Source organism: Lactuca saligna, chromosome 6, assembly GCF_052625555.1.
Source record: "Lactuca saligna cultivar CGN05327 chromosome 6, ASM5262555v1, whole genome shotgun sequence".
Taxonomy (NCBI): domain Eukaryota; kingdom Viridiplantae; phylum Streptophyta; class Magnoliopsida; order Asterales; family Asteraceae; genus Lactuca; species Lactuca saligna.
Window position 1 is genome coordinate 165,265,006 of NC_136422.1, and position 22,540 is coordinate 165,287,545.

The following is a 22,540-nucleotide window of genomic DNA, read 5'->3' on the forward strand; positions in this document are numbered from 1 at the left end:
ATGGTTTCCCCAAGCTTGGTTGGAACTACAACGATCTCTTTTTTCTTAAAAAAAGAAAGAAAGAAAAACAAACTAAAACTACTCATCAGGTTGCTTCTGGAAAAGCCATCTTTTTTAAAGATGTTAGCTCAACTTTGCTCAACTAGATTGTCAATTGGAGTTGTTAGGACTTCTCTGAAGTTCAATTCTCTTCTTCCTCGTTACTCGAGTTCCCTTCAGATATGACAAAATTGGTGGATCTGTAACTTGCTCAACACACACACTAAAAAAAAAAAAAAAAAAAAAAAAAAAAAAAAAAAAAAAAAAAAAACTGGTTTTTATCAGATGAGCCCTTCTTTTGATTTATAAATTTCTTTCTTTTTATGTTCCTCTTTTTAGATATCTTCTCCTTCTTTTCATATTTTCTTATTTTCAGATTCGTATCAGAAATCACATTTCCACATTTTCTTTTTCCAAAAGCATTTTTCTTTTTAGTTTTTTCTTTGATTTTTCCTCAACAGAAATCAGCTTCTCATCTTCTTCCCCAAGCCTTTTTCTGTCCAGTTCCATTAATGCATCATCATCTAGTTTCCTGTCTAAAAATATATCTTGCACAAAACTATCATAAAACTCACAGCATTCCTCGGATAAAGGACTGCTGATACACAGATAATTAACAAAATTTATCAAAAGCAAAACCGACATCATTAATTTCAAAATCAACCACTTCCTCTTCAAACTCCATTGAAATTGTGTTATTAAAAGCATCTATTTTCCTTTTTGTAGTTTTCATAAATGGTCTGTCTATAATAGATTTTGTATATGATATATCCAAATTACCCATGTCCAGAATATAAAAATCAGTTAGAAAGATCAAATCATTCACTTGGACAAGAACATATTCCAGTACACCTTTTGGGTGTACTGTTCAGTGGTCAGCCAACTCGATAATAGTCCTAGTCTTTTTTAAAGTACCTAATTTTGATTTTTCAAAAATAGAAAATGGAAGGACATTAACTGATGCATCTAAATCAAGCATTGCATTTTGAAAATTAAGGTCACCAAACTTACAAGGAATCAAGAAAATTCTCGGATCATTGCACTTTAGAGGTAAACCCTTTTGCAAAATAGCTTGAATCTTTTCACCAGCTTTTAATGTTTCGTTAGTTTTAATTTTTTTTCTTTGAAACACATAAGATTTACCTCAACCTTAAGAAAAAATTTTATACTGTCTTCATCCTCTTGCTTGCGCTTTGTACTCTTCAGTCTTGATGGGAATGGACGAAACGGCTTGTACTCCTCCATATTCGACTTCACTAGTTCTGGAGTTTTTTTTCCTTTATCTTTTTCCTCTTATTTGTCACTCAAAACTTCTTCAGATCCTTCTTCATCCTCTTTTTATGGTTCATATTTCCTTGGGTCTTCATAACTCTTCCCACTTCTCAAGGAATTAGCCCTCATATTGTGCTTTGGATTGTTTTCAATGTGTCCCTGTAACTTTCTTGAGATTCCATTCGACCCATAGAAGTGGCAAGTTGAGACACTTGTTGTTCCAGATTCTTGATACTAGCTCTGGTTTCGTTTTGGAATGCTTGGGTGCTCATGGCTAAACTTTTTATAATGTCTTCTAAGGCCACACTGGAACTACTAGTTTACTGATTTGAAGCTTGGTTCTGAAAATTTAAACTCTGGTAATATTGTTGCTGCTGATTCTGAAAGTTCTGCTGAAAACCCGGTGGCTAAAAATTCCATTACTGGAATCCGAGTAGATTCTAATATTGTTGTCATTCCTAAAAATTGTTCTGATAATTTTGTTGATAGCCTCCGACAACTTTTACCATAGCACTATCTTCTTGCAGTAATGGACACATATCAGTTGGATGGTCCGTTTTTAAGCAGATATTGCATTGTTTCTTTGTAATAGCTTTTTCCTTTGTTAACAGGAGAACAACCTTCGTCAACTCAAAATTTTGGGATTCCAGATGAGCATTGTTGACTTCTTTGACACCTCATGGCTAATTAGTATACCACTCATCTTTGTTTTTGGAATGTTATGACTGAATGACAAGTTTTTCTATCAACTCAGGATTTCAGTTGGTGTCATGTCACCTAAGGATCTACCACTTGAAGCATTTATTAGCCTTCGCTCCATGAGTGTCAGACCTTCGCAGAAGCAGTTGTACAACTAATAATCAATGATCTCATATTGTGGGAACAAAACCAATAGCTTTTTGAATCTCTCCCAATAAGTATGTAATGTTTCTCTTCTTCCTTGTTTGATTCCAAGGATTTCTCTACGAAGACTTGAAACTCGCGTTTTTGGAAAATATTTCTCTAAACATAACTTCGCGAGTTATGTCCAAGTGGTGATCGATCTGGATGGGATAGGCTAGGGTTTGAAGAACTCTTTCTGAAGGGGTGGATGTTGGGGTTAAAGGAAACCCTAGTCCAATCATTTCTTAAATAGGGCTCAAGATACGGGCCCTAGGGTTTTAAGCCCATGATGGCGCCACCATGGTTACACTAGACATCACGTTGTGGTGACAAGGCAATGACCACGCTGTGGTAAACTCCTCGCCACGAAGTGGTATGAACCAAAGGACCAAACCCTACTCTTAACTTAAATACACAAATCATAAGTTCAAAACAAGATTCAGGTGTTACATGTTGATAATTAGTTATTCATAGAATAATAAATACATAAAAAAAGATGATAAATTGTCATATATATATATATATATATATATATATATATATATATATATATATATATATATATATAATCCATTAAATTTTATGAAGTTTAATTGAATGTTGACAGAATTGTATGAAAATTGAAACGGTTATGTGCGTGATCATTTAAACCCTTCGAAGTTTGTTACATTGGAGATGACGTAAATCCAGTAAGAGATTAATGTGTTGTTTTCTTTTCACAAAAGATATTCTTGGTCACTTTGTTTGTGATGTGTAGACAACACACTAACCTTTTTACTCGGCAGACTGTTTGTTTAAGAAAAAAATCCTAGAACCAAAAAGTTTTGATCGTTTTTTTTCTCGAAACAAACTTGGGATAAGGTCCTTTTTTTTCCTTCTCCTAGACTCTACTGTTTTCTTCCATCAATGTCTTCTTTCTTCCTTCTTTCACAAACCACCTCCGTACAAGATCGTTGTCCAACCACCATTGTCTCGTCATCGTCATCCCAACTTCTTTCTTCTTTCTTTCGTCATCGTCTTTATGTACGACATTCAATCCTAAGTTCGTATTTTTTTTTCTTCTCTTTTTTTCCAAGCCACCACCAAGGTTCAGGGTTTTTTTGTGGTTCTCATCTTGTTTAGTTCTCTTCTTGTTTTTTTTCCCATTAAATATGTTGCTTGAAAGTTTTTTTTTAATTAATTTTTTTAATCTTTTAAAAAACCTTATATTTTGTGTTTTTTTCCGGATTAAACACTAACTTTATTTTTCCTTTGAAAAAGAACTTGTATTTTTTAATTTTTTCCGAAAAACCCTCAAATTTATCTTTTTTTTTCTGAAAAAAAAATCTCAACCTTCTAATTGTTTCCAAAAAAAAGCTCTCGTCTTTTTTATTTATTTCCGAAAAAGTCATTTCGGAAAAAAAAAATGACTAAAAGAGTGAAATAGAAAAAATGAAAAAATGCAAGTTTTTTAAGAAAAAATAAAGTTGATGTTTAATCCGAAAAAACAAAAAAGTATAAGGTATTTTATGAGATTAACTTTTTTTTTCAAGCCACCACTAAAGTAATTTTTTTTGTTAACTGTTTATGGGTGCCGGAGCCAAGGTCAAAGTAAAGGGTATCCCAACCCATCGGTTCGGTGTTTCGGTTTGTACGATTCGGTTTCGATTTTAAAGCCCAACATTAAACCAATCATTGTTGTTGAGTTAATATGTGTTTGGCGATGTAGGATAAAATAGTTAGGAAAATAAAACAAAGTTAAACAAAAGATACATAAGGAGCAAGAATTGATCCTATGACATTTATTTAAATAAGTCAGTGTCTTAACCAGCAGACCAAGTATTTGTTTGTATTTATAATTGGAGGGATGTGTATATATACATTACATAAAACAAAATTTTCCTAAAAAAGTTACAATCCTGGAAAAAAATTGAGGGGCATTCGGGGCTTTATATTGGATCTGGGCAGGAATAGCAAATTTTGATTGTGTAATTGATGAATTAAAGCATATGGTAATTTAGCAATTGAGAATTGCATTGTTGTGTTTTTAAATTGTTTAGGGTTACTTACGGTGTGATTTTATGTAATTGAGGTGCTGCGTTTTTGTACTTTAAGTACAATTTGCTATGCATACAATCTACTTGTTTTATAGCCTCTAGAACTAGTCAAGAGTCTAGAATGTATAACCGAAGATAATTTTGATGTTGTGAAGTTGTGATAATTTAATTGCTCTTTTGTAGGTTGGAAGAATGTAACGAACTATTAATCATTTAAATGAGATTGGAATTGTATTATATAATCTTAATTAATGATTTGCTTTTTTAGGTTGGAAGAATGGCGGTTCAGTTTGCAAAGCCAAGATCGAATACATGCAGAGAAAGATAGTGTAAAGCTTCCAACTTACAAAGGGGGCAACATTAATGGTGATGCCTTCAATGAGAAATCGAGAATATCATGTTTTGGTGAATCATCAGTTGAATGGGCAATGCCCCTAGGAATGTTATTGTAATTTTTCTTAGTTAAACTACACCAAATAACAATGAACTTTACTACTTTTACCAAAATAGATAGCATACTTTGTAATTTTTATTGGTTATTTATGACAATTTTTGTCAAAAAGATCATTGTAATTTTGATTGGTTATTTATCTAACAATAATATATAGCTCCAAATATATAGTCTTTGTGTTGTTGCTAAAAGAAACTCAAAATATATAAGCATGTCTTTTTTGTCTAGTGATATTGTAATATTCTATTGGTTATTTTAAAAAATCATTTTATTTAAATTTCTATTTATTTAGCCATTTAAATTTAAAAAATAGTATTTTTCTTGTAGATTGTGGACTTCTAGTCCTTAAAAAACAAACAACTCCTAATAAAGAGAAAAGGCTAGCCCATAGCTGTTAACGTTGTTGTCGGAGCTTGTGTTCATGTATTAATGTCTATTTCAAGTGTTTTTATTTTAATTTTGAATTTCATTATATCCTACTCTATAATAAATAACGAGAGAGAAAAAACATTAACGACATGTATCAAATCGAATCGTGTTATTACAATATTTCACCTCATGATATCAATACAGAAAAAAAAAAAAAATTAATGTACCTAATTACATATGTCTTCGAAAAGCTGCATAATTAATCATCCATATAAAAATCACCAAATCTAAATAGATACTCTTCGGAACTACACCTCATAATTAAAGTGAGATTTATTGTTGGAAGTGATAAATCTAAAACAAGATTCGTTTAGGAGGAAGAAACTTATCATCCAATATGATAGTCGCAAGAAACCAATACTGACGTCCAATCAACCAGTATAAAAATAGAAAACTGACCATATACGAGAGTGTTGTCAAAAGATATTGCGACTGTATATACTTTTTTGGGAAGAGTAGAATGAAGTTGTATGAGAAAGCAGCTATCACAAATATAATCGACTCGGCAAGAAATGTCATAGCAAATGCGAGCTTAATGAATAATACTCTAAATAAAGCAGTTTCTGTATAGTGAGAGCTAATGATGGATAAGAAACAGAAAATTGAAGTTGAAGCCAATATAAAAGACACTCCATTCGATAGAAGAATGCTATTAAGATGCTTGTTATCAGTGAACACAGGCTTACCTGTGTCTTGGTTGTATCCACCTACAAATGTAATACAAGCTGCAAAACTTATGGTTGCTATAAGTGCGGCAACCACCATTAATTCAGACGATATCTTTTTGGTCCACTCCACACCTCTTGCAACCAGCTCTTTATGATTCTCGTTAAATAATTCACGTGGTCGTATGCCAGCTTTGTTCTTCTTTTCTCGAAGGGAAGGAGGGAGCATAGCGCATACACTCTGTGAATGCATATATAGATTACATAATCATGATCGATTTATAAAAGACATTGTATCAACACAAGTCCTTCAACCTTGGGCTAGCTGAAGAAAACGTAGGGGAAGAAAATCCAGTTTTAATTAATTCAGTATTTAATTTGTACGTATGCATGCGTTTACCTCTCTCTCTCTCTATCTTTCTCTCTCTCTCAGAAAAAAATAACGAGACTCTAACTAAAGAAGATATATAAAAAATAAGGAAAACTATGAACATAAACTAATATTTTGCGAACGATAATGCAGTAAATTACTTAATACAGTATTGTATTGTGTTTTCGATTTGATTTGGCAGATATGCTATCGTCGTGTCACGTGTGTAAGATACTTATGGATCTTCGAATCTCCAAGGAGCAAAAATCATCATGCTTAATTTGTTAGCTAGTCATATAAACGGAAAGGGTGATTATCAATTTTCTAATAATACCAACTACTAATAAAACATAGATATACTTTTTTACTATCATTAACTAATAAAACACATATTAAAATTGTTAACCTAAATAATATTGTGTATTATGTTGTATTATAAAACCCATGTAGCCCACTTTGTGTATCCCTCTTAGTGAGCTCATCATATATTTATTATATATTGCATTTCATGAGAATGACGATTATGAGAAAACACTGATTAGAAAACTAGGCTTATATTTAATTAAGGTCTTAGTATGCTCCGTGTCTTCTATCAATATTCATAGTTTGTCTCATGCAACATCTAAAGCAGTTTGAGTAATAATTTTTGTTATAAATTAAATTGAAATGAAAGATCAAAACCAAATATAATGAAATATGCACCTTGAACCATGCTAGATCTGTTATCAGTTGTGCAGCTGGCCCTGGAATGTCCTTCAATAGATAATCACTCCTTGTTGTCTTGCTGAGGATCCCGACTAAATGCAACATATTATTACCATTTTCGTCTTCAAGATCAATTATTGATTCCTTCATTGAGCCTAGAACATGCAATAGGGAGTAGATACCCCTATATCGATGTGTTACAGCAACATGAAAAATACTTTGCTTGTTATCATTTAGTGCTAGTACTTGCTCTGGATATTGACGAATTAGCTCGACTATAAATGCTGTGTTGCCCATTTCCGCAGCTACAAATAGTACATCGGAGGAATAGTACTTATCATCCGTAATCTGGTCAGGATGCCCTCTTACCATGTCGTCAATTTTAGTTTTGGACAATTTCATAATATGTCCCCAAATGATTCTAAGCAACTCCATGGCTTGATTTCCCTCGTTAACAAGTCCGTCATATCCATCGCTTAGGAAAACTGAGAAACCAATTAAGTGGATGATATTATTTACTTTGAGTAGTTGGCTATGAGTGAATTTTGAATGAAAGTGCTTAAATGAGAAATAAAATGTGTGAATACATGAGGGAATATTCACATTGGAAGATAACAATATGACAGTTATATATATATATATATATATATATATATATATATATATATATATATATATATATATATATATATATATATATATATATATATATATATATATATATATATATATATATATATATATATATATATATATATATATATATATATATATTTACTAACTTATAAAAGAAATCCTACTATTTCTATAAATAGATCCAATAAAATAATATTATTTTTTTAAGACGTTCAACTCTCTAAGCGTAAAGTACAACTAATCATCAATAAAATAATATTAAATTTTAATCTGATTACCTTTGAAATCTTATCTCTTCCAAAAATTTGACCAAATCTCTTATCCAATTAAAATAAAACAAATAATCCATTATATATGCCCTTTTATTTGTAATTTTTTTAAGCTTTATTTATTATTTATACCCTCTAATCGAAATTGACCAATCAGTTGTAAAATCAAATATTTTGTTTAATAATAAGAAAAAATATCTATGTATGATTTATGACTAATAGAAAATTAGTATTCCATTTGTTATTCATGTTCCATGAAATATGTTTGTATTAATTTTATTATTTTTCGGTTTAAAATTTTAGATAGTAAAGTGGATAATAGGATATATCCGTTTAGACTTATCTGTATAAAGCAAACCGGGTTGTTAAGATTAACTTTGATTCTCCCTTTTATTAACTTTATCAATACCAATAAAGGTATAAGCAAGTCACTTCGTATGGATGTGTCCTGATTTCTAAAATGAAGGACTATAAACGTACACTACACACCAAAATATTTATTTTCTTTTGTATTGAGAGGGTTACATTTATTTGTTGCCGTAAAACCAATCGATAACAATATGCATATGTTTTGTGTTACTTGAAATCTAACATGTTTCCGTATAGAACTTATTGCCGAATGAGAAACTATTTTTCGCCGCCGCTTTACGCGGGTCTACGGCTAGTATATATATATATATATATATATATATATATATATATATATATATATATATATATATATATAGAGAGAGAGAGAGAGAGATACAGGGCCGTCCCAAGTCAATTTGAGGCCCGGGGTAAAAACTAAAAATGAGGCCCCTCAAAATTTAATAATCAAAAACAATAATACAATGAAACAGAGACAAGTACATAAGCATTTGCTATTAATATTATATATATATATATATATATATATATATATATATATATATATATATATATATATATATATATATATATATATGTTATGAAAATAATACAATGATACAATAAACCACTAGGTTAGCACAAAAAAACTAATGACAAAGAAAAAAAACACATAATCGAACCATTTTGAAAAACTACCACTTTGGTGTCTGAAAAAAAAAAGAAAAAAAAAGATGAGTGTTTTGAAAAAAGAAATCATAGTTTGGTGAAAAACAGGTAGGTTAGCATGATTTTTGATAACAAAACTATAAATAATAGTTATTATATATTAAAAGATAATGCAATGTAGAAAATCCCATATATAAATAGAAAATTTATCCATGATAATGACTAGAAAAAGACCAAAATTTTAAATGAAATAAATATTTGAGTGGTTTGTAAAAAAAAAAAAAAACTAAGAGTCTAGTAATAATTTCTATAAATTGGATGATTTTTTAATAACAAAGAAGAATGAAATGACTATTTCTGTAATTTGAATTGAAAACTCAATAAAATTCGGTAAAACGTTAGTTTTTAAAGGTATTAAAAAATAAATAAATAGGGAGAATTTCATATATATCCTTACAATTCATCTAAATAGGAAGCCTCCAAAATTACTTGGCACTATACTAAACATCTAGCCTAAGGAAATGTTGCATAAACTTTAAAACAATTCATATATATAAAGTAAAAGACAGATATAATTTTGGGGCCCCAAACCGTAACGAGACCCGGGATCATCGCCCAGCTTGCCCGCCCTATTGGGTCGGCCCTGGAGAGATATCAAGTTAGTAAATGAGTAATAATTCTCAATAACACGTACAAGAAAAATCTCTAGTGCCAATAGACTAACTAATGATATGTTATCAATTTTATTGAATAATGTAGCACAGCTTTCCGTTTTCAGGCTGGTATTAATAATACATTTTAACCTTAAAGATGGTCTAACCACTTTATATAAGTTAAGACCTTTATTACGAGGTTTTGATTAATTATCATTATGATTATGCTTAGACTCTTGAGATGTTAAAGTCTCGATGGAAGACTCTCTTAAGAGTCCTACCCTTTGATGTTTACGAGTTGATCCTAATCACTAGAATAGAGAGCATGTTCACTGATAGAACTAGAACTGTAACCAACATATTAGTGTACATTATATAGCCTATTGTAAAACCACTCCAACCACTAGAATATAGAGTTGATCCCCTTATATATATATATATATATATATATATATATATATATATATACACACACACACACACACATATATATATATAGTGAGAGAGAGAGAGAGAAAGAGAAAGAGAGAGAGCTAGGTTCAAATGTAGATTGATATTTATTGTGCAGATGTGTGGACAATGTTATTATGTGACAATAACAAAGAAAATATGTTGTTTAATAATATGAATACGTTTAATCTTACATAACTAGTATCATTATCACACATTCTTACTAATTAAATCGTCTATAAGGATATTACAGAGTTTTTATTATTATTCTCATTCTGTTAGAATGTTATCAGACTATTTATCTAGTCATATTCTATAAGAATCAAAATGAGTGAAAAACGATGTGTGAGAACAAAAATGAATAAGAATTAATAAGAATGCATGAAAATGACAATAGTTGTTTGAGGTTGAACATATTCGTATTACTAAACAACTTATTCTCTTAGTAATTCTCATAGAATAGTATTGTCCACACGTCCACATAACAGTTGTCCATCCATATTATATATATATATATATATATATATATATATATATATATATATATATATATATATTGTTTGATTCATATTTTTTGGTAAAATAGTAAGTACATTGAACTTTTTGTCCGTATATATTTTCTACTAATCATATTCTTTGTGTGAACATTTTATTCTCCTGAATATTATTGTTGGCTTGTTATAAGTAATAATTTATATCAAGTTAAGACCTTTATTAGGAGGTTTTCATTAATTATCACTATGATTATGATTAGACTCTTGAGATACTAAAGTCTTGATGGAAGACTCTCTTAAGAGTCCTGCCCTTTGATGTTTAAGAGTTGATCCCCTTAGTTGACCGCTCCAATCACTAGAATAGAGAGCATGTCTAGCGATAGAACCGCAACCAACATATTAATGAACATTATATAGCATACTGTAAAACCGCTCCAATCACTAGAATATAGAGTTGATCCACTTATATATGTGGTTTGATTCATATTTTTTGGTAAAATGAGTAAGTACGTTGAAATTTTTGTCGGTATATATTCTTTACTAATCATATTCTCTATGTCAACATTTTGTAGGTATGGGACTTGCAAAACTGCCATGGTTATTAGTGTACATTGTAGCCTATTGTTGTAATATGTTATCGATCAATCCAATCTCCAGTTATTGTAAATAGCATTCTTTAATATGGTATCATCTCTCTCTCTCTCTCTCTCTCTCTCTCTCTCTCTCTCTCTGGCGAACCCTAACATTCGACCTCCTTTACATCGCTGCTACTCCTCCTCTTCTCTCCTTTCTACCTTCTCAACCCTCTTTCTTGGCTCACCATGGCTGAAAACTTATTCGTCACAAACCAAAATCCCTACGACATAACCAACATTAAGGCATATGTTCCATTAACCCTAGATCTTAACGAGTTAAACTATGTTACCTGATGCAAGCTCTTCGAGACAGACTGCAATGATTTTGGTGTACTCAAAAACATTGATGGCTCTCCCACCCCCCACGATTAACAACCCCGAATGGCACAAACTTGATTATATTGTCAAAGTGTAGATCTACGACACCATCATATGGTCGTTCTTCAGAATTATCCTTGAAAAAATGGAAACGCTCAATCAATTTGGAAAAGTCCTGAAAACCATTTTTCCAACAAAAAGATGCATGTGTCATCGAGTTAGATAGTGAAGTTCGTACACTGGTTAATGGCTAAAGGGGCGTAGCAAGTAACAAGGAAGGTGAGTCCTAGGACCTACCTTTTTTAATTTTTAATAAAGCAAGGTATTAATTAAAAATAATAAGGAACTACAATAATATTGTCAAAGGACCTACGTAACCCACTATCTTAATACACTCTCATTAATCAATGGCTCACTCCATTTAATATTGAAAAAAATAAGGAAATAGAAATATAACAAAATATTGATAATAGTTATTAGTTTGCTACTTTGTAATATTCAATTTCATATTTAAATTCCAGAATCAAGAATGTCTCTGTATTTTTTAGTGATAGTTTAGTGTCATATATTTCAATGATAGTTTAGTATCTTATGTTGAAAAAAATGAAATTCGAGTATAGTTTAGTGTCGTATATTGAAAAAAATGTCTTAAAATGTATCGATAACAACGTAATTATGAATATGTTTCAAGATATAAAACCTCATAGAGTTTATTACTATTGAAATGATGTTTAAGTATTTTAAGGCATACAACCTGACCCGCCACTACTAGTATTTGTTTCTCTTTCATAAATTTTTAGTTTTATTTACATAAGAAACCACGTGGTTTTTTGTTTCGTCACTATGGCGATAATACAATTTCCCAGAATTTCCAAAAGATGAAGCTCGTCTCTTATATATATTAGAAAATACTGATGTTCTCATCCCCAATAAGACCTATGTCAATTATCTCAACAAAGATTTGACCGTGAGATTTAAAAACATCGTTACAAATCTGATGTCACTATGTCCTACTTATAAGCTTCCTAAAGGCTCTTTCTATCATTATATTGGAAGAATAAAGGCTTTCTCGCATCCAACCTCAACAACATATCCATACAGACCACCCTTCTTATCCTACTGTTTTTAAACTATTCTGTCATGTCAATCTTTTGGGATCAAACTCCACTCATCTCAATCTCGTCGTAACAATGACTCCGACACCATGCGTCGTTGCCTTGGTAGGTTTACTTTGGCAGCCCTTCAACCGACCATGTACCATCATCATTGAGCTTCTTCTATACCAATATCATTGCTTTATAGTTTCCATGCTAAATTGCCCCAACCTCTAAACAACCGAGTATCCTCGATGTTGCCTTATGTCAATCGATAACCCCCAATCTGATGGTGTTCTATGGTGTCTCGTTAATATCGGGCCTCACTCCACGATGGCAGTGGTTCTCTACAATGCCCACATATCAAATATCATATTTAACCCACATACATATCTTAGGCTTTCAATTCTATGAGTGTTCACTATATTCACAATGCAACAACAACTGGTACATGGGTATTGGGCAATAAATCATTTGGCGTCCGACTCAGGTATACTACATAATGTTCCCTCTAGAAGCAATATTAAATCCTTCCTTAGAGGAATGGTTTATCTATACCCATAACCTATACTAGACACACTTATAAACCAAATTTTCATCGGCCTTTACACCTACGTAATGTGCTTTTCACACTTCATATTCTTAATAATCTCATATTTGTTCGAAAATTTACTCGTGATAATAAAGTTTTTGTCTCTGATGATATTGCGTTTTCTATGAATAGTTTTCGCACTCAATAGAACCTATTTATAGCTCGGGTGATTTGTACTATGGTCCTCAATCATTCTAGTATCCATTTTCTCTCCTTTCATGTAGTCCATCCTTATGGAATCAACACCTTAGCCATTCAGGCGACCGTGTCCTTAAATCCCATTTCTCTAGTCGTTTAACTCTTTTGTAATAAAGACTAGTTTATCTGGGTGTCATGTTTGTCAGCTTTTTTGTATATATATATATATATATATATATATATATATATATATATATATATATATATATATATATATATACACGGTCAAATATTATGGTTATACAATATTTGTATAAAAAATCTTGTTATAAACTTAACAAATTGTTTTAAGTAACATAATAATGAAAAAATTATAAGGATAAGATCATAGTGTAAAATAAATATTATTTGCATATAAATAATTTTTGAGTTACTTTTACAAATGAATAAATAATCTATATGAAATTTGTTGTAGTCGTGAATACGAACTCGTGAGTATAAAGACCGCCAAAATATGACATTGTATGAAGAAGCTATGAATTTCATAAGATCATTTCATTGTATATTCTTTATAAGTATCAAAGTGAAAATAGATTACTTTTTAGCCAAATTAGTCTTGATGAAAGTTGATGTATATGAAATTATGAAACCATGGATATAAATAACATCGAAAATGGAACTCGTATGCGAAATTTATGATTATCCAAAGAAACTTATACATTAGTTGGTAAAACTTGGTTGCCAAGCCGCCACATGGTAGCAAGAGGGAACGGTACCGCTACAACCACCAATGATGTGGCATCATATAAGTCGGCCACATAAGACGAGGTGCTTTTCAAAAAAAAGGATATAAATAGCTTCAAAATTCCATTTCTCAGTTCACACCTTTCTCTCGGCTTTCTCTCTTACTCTCCTGATTCGATTGCTTGATCTGGAATATCTTAGAGAGGTGTTGCAACGTAGAAAAACACCCAACAAAAAAAATTCAACTTCAAAGTCACGCTCACGAAATTCTAATTGTTCGCTAGACGATCATGTAAGGTAAGTTACACGTACTATGCTTATTGGGTGTATGTAACACCCGTTTCCAAAATGGATCGGTTTAGGGTATTAAGGAATCAAAATTGTGGTTTTGGGGGAAAACCGGGTGTCACGGCATGACCATAAGGTGGTCACGACATGACAAGTCCAAGAAGCATGTCATGACATGACAAGTGTGTATGGTCACATCGTGAGGAAGGCTGCAGCCCAAGCCCATGATCTTTTAGGGTTACATTTGTATTTAAACCTCATTAACTCAAATTTAGGGTTCATTATCATCCTACATCACCTCAAACCTCATAGAACCCTAACCCTAATCCTAATTTGTGGTTTTGGCCCATTTTTTATGTTTTTGGTGCTCTTTGGGCGCATTTCGTACTGAGATAGTGTCTATAGTGGGACCGCGCACTCTCACCTTTTGAGAGTTCTGTGCATGTGGGGCTTTCTTCGGGAAGAATGATCAAATTTTAGTAAGAAATGGTCGGAAGACATCACGAATGCTTTTTGTACTAGCTTTTGTCCCGAAGGTTCAAAGGTCAAACTTGCATCATGTCTTCTGAAAGACAGAGCTTGTGATTGGTGGGAAGAGGTAGGTCATGCCTTGGGAGGAAAGGTGGTCGAGACGATGACTTGGTATGATTTTGTGATGAGATTCAAATTTGAGTTTGCACCAGTGATCGAGGCTTTGCAGCTAGCGAGGGAGTTCCAGGACCTTTACCAGACTACTGAGACTGTGGCGGAGATCATTTCCATGTTCCGTGAAAGGGCTTTACTGGTTCTACAGTATGTGGCGGACAAGGAGATGAACAAGGCCATGTACCATGAGATGTTAAAGGATGAGATATGAGAGTTTGTGAGCATGCCCAGCTGTAGGACCTTAGAGGACATGATAGCGAGGGCTCAGGAACGGGAGATGATGTGATGACTGTGAGGAAGAGGAAGTCGGTTTGGGCTTAGGTATTAGAGGGATCAACAAAAAAGCCCAAGGTTTTTTATTCTTAATCGAGGGGCCAACAGGTTCAAAGCTTTTGTAGCAAGTATGGAAAGACGCACGAGGGGGCTTGTAGGGTAGGTGGTTCTGGTTGCTTCATGTGCGGCAAGACTGGTCACTACAGTAGGAATTGCACCGTCACCACCAACACCCAGGGATCAAGTTTGATTTGCTTCCATTGCAATCAAAGGGTCCACAAGAAGGCCAATTTCCCGAGTTTGACAGTGGGAGTGATAGCACCACCCACTATGGAGACATTGAGTATCACTGACAGCCGCCAGGGAAAGGCATAGGTACCAGTTATGAGGAGTCGAGCTTTCCAACTGACAGTCATAGAGGCTCATACAGCACCAGATGTGGTTACTAGTATGTATCTTCTCCTTATCTCATTTATTGCTTTGATGTTTATGCTTATTTTATATATGTTGTTGTATAGGGACGTTCCTAGTGAATGGTGTTCCAGTTTAGTTCTTTTTTATTCGAGAGCCACCCGATTATTTGTATCTCTTGCGCTCTGCAAGAGATTTGGTGACGCTTCTGGGGAGATTGATTATCCATTAGAGGTAGAGATCACCAATGATCATCCAGTGCGAGTATTGAGGGTTCATCGAGGTTGTGTGTTGGAGTTATTTAGCGAGTGGTGTCTGATTGATTTGGTTCTTATCCTTTTGCGTAAGAGCAAGGTTATCATAGGGATGGATTGGTTTAGCCCTAATTGGGAAATAACTGATTGCGAGCACCAATTAGTTCGAGTTCGAACCCCAAGTAGGGGAGAGTTGGTTATCCATTATATGTGTTGGGTGGGGCCTACCACATGTTACGGGCAGGCTTGTTAACCGGGTGGTGCCCGATGTCGGGCAGGGCCTAATGAATGTCGGGTAGGGCCCGATGTATGTATGGTATGTGGTATTTTGGGAAACTTACTAAGCTTTGTGTTACGATTTATGTTTATGTTTCAGGTGCTTCCTATTCCAAAGGGAATAACTTGACGTGATTGCATTGCACTACCAGCGTTCCAAATTGTATGACTTGTTTTGTAGTCTGATAACTATTTAATACAACTCTATACTTTGATGGGCTTATGGAATGAAAGAATGGTTATTTTGGTTTACTTAAACATAAAAAAAATTACTTGTTAATTTGGGATGTTACATATTATATGTATGGTATGTGGTATTTTAGGGAACTCGTTAAGCTTTATGCTTACGATTATGTAGTTTAAACATTTTCAGGTACTAACAATTCCAAAAGGAATGATCTGGCTTGACTGCACAGCATCCCCTGATGGATTTTTCTGCATTGATTACTTTTGATTTACTTTGATGTTACATTGTTAGTTTTGGAATATATGGTTGTATGAATTTTTTATTTGAATTTTTGGGACGTTAAAGTGTAATTTATATTGTGTTCATTATTGTTATGATGAACATATAAATAAGATTTATCAGTAATATCAGTTACTGATTGATCTACCTATGGGCGTGGTTCGAGGCAAGATCTTAATGAGGTGTTTAAAATGGACTTTTCAAAAAAAAAATATTTATTTACCAAATGGATCCTACATCCAATATCATCTTACGTGGTCATTCCTTATTTGATAGAACTTGGTATTTTTTGGGATTAATGAAGAGTCTGGAAAATAGTTAATATAATCTTGAGTAATATAAATATAAATGAAAACTAAAACATAGTAATATTTGTATCTAGCTCATTTAAAAGGGAGAGAAAAAGTGTTAGACGAAGAGTTATCTTACCTGAAAATCTTTCACCTTTAATAAGGTGAGTGCATAGTTACTTTCTTGATACACAATCTCAATAAAAGTATTTGTTACTTAAAATATTAAATGTATATAGAATGCTTGCTATTTTTATTATGTGCTTAATGTACATCATGTATTGTGATAGTATTACATGAATAGAAAATTTGTATTTGAAGTTAACTAAATGTATTGTAATATTATCTAGTTATAAACTAAGACTTATTTATCTATATGCTTGGTTCAAATTAAGTTGAATAATGAGTAGTTTCTAGGGTAACATGTGAGATAGGAAATGGAGTGTAGTATTCCACCTCCTTCAAACAATGAATAGGTGTGCTTAAATCAGACAATGAATGGGTATGTCTGAGTCATATACCAGAATAAGATTACAACACTTGATTATTCTATATGATCTTGTGAATTACGTTGTTAGCATGGATTTATAACTCATAGACGTAGAAGAATCATGGGATACCATATTCATCAAATACTCTAAACAAATCTTGGTTGCCTTGTGACTTAACACCGGACAAGGAATCCCCTAGTTGTGTAGACACACCATTACTGACAATGATTCATCAGGTAATGTGATTCTTCCTGATGATCGTTGATAAGGTTTGCGAGAATCAATTAGATTGGGTAACTATAGGTATATTGTCTTATAGATATGTATGTTGTATTATATATCTACATTTTTTGGTAATCTTTCTTTTACGGGATTAATAATATGATTTATTATCATTATAATATTATGGGATTGAAAACCTTATGTATCTCATCAGTTCTCAAACATGACACACTTACTAAAGTTGGTGGAACTTGAATAGGAATGTTGAGTGAATAACAAGACAACATGTAATAATATTCAGGACTACTATGTCTTTACGTTGTAACATATGTTATGTATTAATTTATGACATATGTAGTTTTTTGTTATTTTGATACAACATTTATTACTAATAAATATTTTATTAAACTGGGATTTTCCGCAACAAAGACGGCATGGTATTGAAAGAATAAAGAAAAGTTTTTTTGTTTTGAAAAATAGGGGATATCAAAATTCTCTAATCATATAAATCAGCTACCAGTCGCTAAATTGATAAACCTTGGCAATATCGCTCTATGATAAATATGTGGATATTTGATCGGTTTCTAAGTTTATGGCAAACATGTAAGGGGGGATGAGGTCGTAAATAAAAGCCCTAAGAGCATCTGTAATTGTGAGTTCAATGAAAGAGCTGAATAAGATGACAAGTTTAGTTGTCATTCAATGGATGGAACTTTACATTTATGAGATGTCATCTTAGCAGTCAACGGATTTGGAGTTCAATGATCATTGAATTTTTCAATGAGAAAAATGAAAGTTTTATAATTCTTAAATAAATATTATAAATTAGCTTGTAATGTTCCACTGAACTTTATAGAGTTCAATGTATTATAAGAAAAAAAATGATAGTATTGTATAGAATATAAAATAATGATGTGACAATCTATTAAACTTTATAGATTTCAATGCATTGTAAATGCGTTTATGTGTATTGTATAAATACCAATTATTTTCTTCCTAAAACACACACAAAAATAGATATTCATTCCATGAATGAGATGATTACCAAGAAAATCCAATCAAGGAGTAGAGATTCTTACCAATTCTTTGGATCAAATTATATTGTTTCCTAAATGCACCAGAGTTCCGTGCTAGAACTCCAAGTAGACTTCTTTCGCTCACGGCAAGTTCTGGACGATCTTTCACTATTTGTAGCGCGACATCTACTAGTAGTTGATATTTGGTTAATACGGTAACATGATGACTAGTGGAAGAAAAGTGAATAATAATGGAATTTTTTGCATATTGAGAACCTTGGCAAAAAGAACAACAAAAGTCAATATTGACCAATAGAATACATAGTACAAATACGTTGAATTCACTCTAATACCATAATCTGGAAGCTATATATAAAAAAGGTAATCAAAAGAAATGTGTCAACTTATTTATCTAGTAAAGATCCAAATAAAACATATGTAGAAAGTAGAAACTTTTGATAATGATTGAAATGCTCAATAGCAAATAAAAGCAACACATGAATTATTGCATGGCAACACAAAAATACTTACCAAATAGCTCAGCCTCAACACATGCCAAGAGAACACGTCCCCGACTCTCATCTGTCCAAAAACCGCTAGTCATTCTTTCAGAATTTTTATACAAATACTTCACCATAGCTTTCTTTCCCGATAAAGCTGCCATGTAAAGTGGCATCTTTTCTTGACAACCAGTGATATCGATCAAGGCCTTGTGCTTGTTAACCAGAATCTCAGCCACTTTAACATGTCCAGCTACAGCTGCTAAACATAGAGCAGTGTTGGAACTGCTATTCTGAAGCTCCAAGTCCTCGTTTTCCATCAACCTCACCAGATTTTCCACAAAAAAGGTGTTTCCTTTATACGCTGCAACGTGAAGTGCTGTTTCATTGTTTCTATTGATGCTAAACCTTACCAGCTCTTGACGTTTGTCTAAAATGTCTTTAGCATTTTCCCAATCACCCGCCATTGATGCTTTGTAGAGGGGAAAACAGATTTCAAGGAATTCTTCTCTTCTTCCATCTGTATAATCCCAGAATGAAGCTATACTCAATTTTTATAACATTAAGTAGTTTTCTTTTCGAAATGATTAATATGAAACTATCTAAACTCTAGCTAGTCTCTCCATAAGAAATATATTATAATGCAATGAAAACAAATCGGTCAATGGACAGTATTTTGCATATATAAATTCATGATATTGGTTTTATTGATGATATAAGGAAGGTAAGGAAAATGTGGTAGCCTTTTTTTTGAGGTTATTTGTTTCAAGAAAAACCATGAGACCAATTAAGTTAAACTTGATCTCTGCTAATGTAGTTGAAATGATGATGTAATGATGTGTAATGCTTCATATGAATCTCATGATAACATAATGCCGAGAAGGACTTACCATCGAGTAGATCTTGACGAGGTAGGTTTAATGGTCGTGGTTGTGGTGAGTTACTGTGTGAAGCACTAGGAATGTGAATTTGATGATGCTGGCTGATGGAATTCAGCTGAATTGAACCTAAGATCCCACTTGATGAGCTCATTTCTTTAGATGCTTACTACAACGCGAAGGCACAACATTAGAATCAAAATGGAACCTCAAAACCATTTAGAAAGGATTTGAAAATTACCTGACATTAAATAGACAGAAGAGTGGTTTTTACCGAGGTTCTATAGCTTTGTTTGTATGTATGCATGTATCTATGAATGAACTGATAATCTAATTAAGAATCTATTGATCTATTAAAAGATTTTGTGAGGAAGACACTAAAAGGTAGTACATCCAGATCTGTTCTTTAATCGAGATATATGACTTGTCAAAAACTAATATACAAAGACTAGCTAGTATTTTAATAATATATTTTAGATTTTGGAGATGCAAATAGTCATTTACCAAGATCAGAATATATGTTATTTAAAGGAAATATCACGTTGATTAGATAATTAGTATTTAAGTTATGTTTATCCTTATCCTTTCTTATCCTTAGGTGTTATTCTTTTAACATGTATAGAATTCGTTTTTGCTTCCAATTCTAATCGGATTCCTATATAACCCTCGAGTGATAGAAACATAATTGAAGTTAATTTTTATTCTTCAAATTTTATATGGGGTGATACTACGGTCAGTGGCTCCGGCGCATATACTAACCCTTCATTTGATCCGAATTCAGCTTTCTACATCCACCCCGACTATCCACAACAAATACATGTCAATGAAAACCTTGGTAACAACAATTATGCCGACCGGTGCACGAAGATAAAAGACTTTCTCCGGGCTAAAAATAAGGTCGGCTTCATTGATGGAACCATCACAAAACCGAAACCGACAGAAGGAACCAATGAATACAATGCTTGGCAATGAATTAGATTTGGTCCCAATATTTCAAAAGTTAAGTAAAGGGTTTAGGTCCAAGCCATTTAGGGTTTAGTCATTAGAATTTAGGTATTCTCTATATATTATTATGTAATTGTTTTTTGAGAATCAATCAATCCATTATCTAACGTGGTATCGGAGTTCTAGGTTAAAACATCATTGCGGACCACAACCCACAACCAACGCCTTCCACCTCCGGCGACCTTTTGTAATAGTCGTCAGAGGCGTCTTCATTATGTTCCATATTTTTTTTTCTTCTCTGCCTAAATAATAAATCAGCCACAAGCACCAAACTAGAGCTTTTTCATTGTTTTCTTCCACTACTCAATGAATTAACAATTTATGGTCTTCGATTAATCTTCGTCTAACCGATTAATCTATTAACCTAAGTCAACCGACTATGTAATGTCGAGTGTTTTTTACAACATTGATTTTGACTCATAAATCATTTTTAAAAACTCTTTCAATAATAGCTTCCAAAATCTTTCAAACTCATAATTAACTCATAGTTCTTCAATTCATTTGAAAGTTGCAAACATTTAAATATATAAAAAATAAAGAGAGTGCAATGCAATATGCAACTACACCCATTCTTGTTCATCACATAGTCTTATTTTTAGTTTCTCGTTTTGATATCATTGAAGACTATGACGCACTTAGCACATAGCAACCCTATGTCACGACTTCTCTCATTTCTCTTAGTCTTGTAATGGGTATGTGTGAGCTATCAAATTACCGGTGTCATACAACTCACAAATGGGGCGTGTCTACAATATCACACTACCCTCTTGGGGAATTTCTTAATCTCGTTTTCCCCTCACTTTGGAGGGACACACAAGTCATTTCCCACTCATGCATGAATGCATAAGTATTCATGTCAAAACTCTTTCCAAAACAAGTTAACTTTTTTTTTATCAAACTCCTTCACAAAAATCATTTGCATGAAATGCACAAGTAAATCAGCATGTAGTTAACACATAGCAAGTAATTGTGAAAACTCTTTAACTCAATCTCTATTATAAAAACATCAAAATCTTGTTGTTATGGAATGTATTCAATGCCACTCATCTTTATTGAAATCCAAATTATTTACAACTCTTAATCACCACCTATTGTCATTAACAACAAATTATTATAAAATGACCAAAAATACCCCTAGAGGATTCTTCATAGATTTAATATCTTCCCATAGCTTATTTCTATCCTATAAGCTTGTATTTAAAATTAGAAGCAGTCGGAGGTTTAATGCATCATTTTTCAAAACATTGCAAAATCTTCATAGAAGATTTCACACATGGCGTGTGAAATTTCCTTGAGATTCCACACAAGGCATGTGGAATTTGTAGGTCTTCAGATTGTGTAGTTTGTCTCATTTAGGCAATGTACTTTGCACAAATGGCCTCTGATGGCTACCAAATGACTCATATGGACTAAACAAGGGTTATTAACATCATATGGACTCAATTAAGTCATTTCCTTATGATGACTTAATCATTGAGACCTTTAGAGGTCATATAAGCTTTAAGGATGCTTAAGTGAATATCATTATACCAACAAAGGTCTTATTAGTTTCTAATGATCAATTCACAAAGGTCTTATTAGTTTCTAATGATCAATCTAAGCTCTTATTCCATACATAATTCTCTCAACAACAATT

General features: G+C 32.6%; 1 protein-coding gene across 4 annotated transcripts; it reads right to left on the reverse strand.

Annotated features, from left to right (window-relative positions):
• Window positions 1-5,189: 5,189 nt before the first annotated feature.
• Window positions 5,190-20,288, reverse strand: LOC145001395 (uncharacterized). 4 transcript variants are annotated; one of them, XM_078960766.1, is made up of 6 exons: window positions 20,174-20,288; window positions 19,912-20,068; window positions 19,053-19,541; window positions 18,585-18,710; window positions 6,847-7,334; window positions 5,190-6,015 (listed from the first exon to the last, which is right to left on the reverse strand). In XM_078960766.1, the coding sequence occupies exons 2-6, from the start codon at window positions 20,051-20,053 to the stop codon at window positions 5,404-5,406; spliced, it is 1,857 nt and encodes a 618-aa protein (XP_078816892.1). In that variant the 5' UTR covers window positions 20,054-20,068; window positions 20,174-20,288; the 3' UTR covers window positions 5,190-5,403. The 4 variants fall into 4 exon arrangements, with proteins under 4 accessions (XP_078816892.1, XP_078816893.1, XP_078816891.1 ...); XM_078960767.1 differs by having other exon boundaries at window positions 18,585-18,707; window positions 20,141-20,288; XM_078960765.1 differs by having other exon boundaries at window positions 20,141-20,288.
• Between the last annotated feature and the right edge of the window lie 2,252 nt (window positions 20,289-22,540).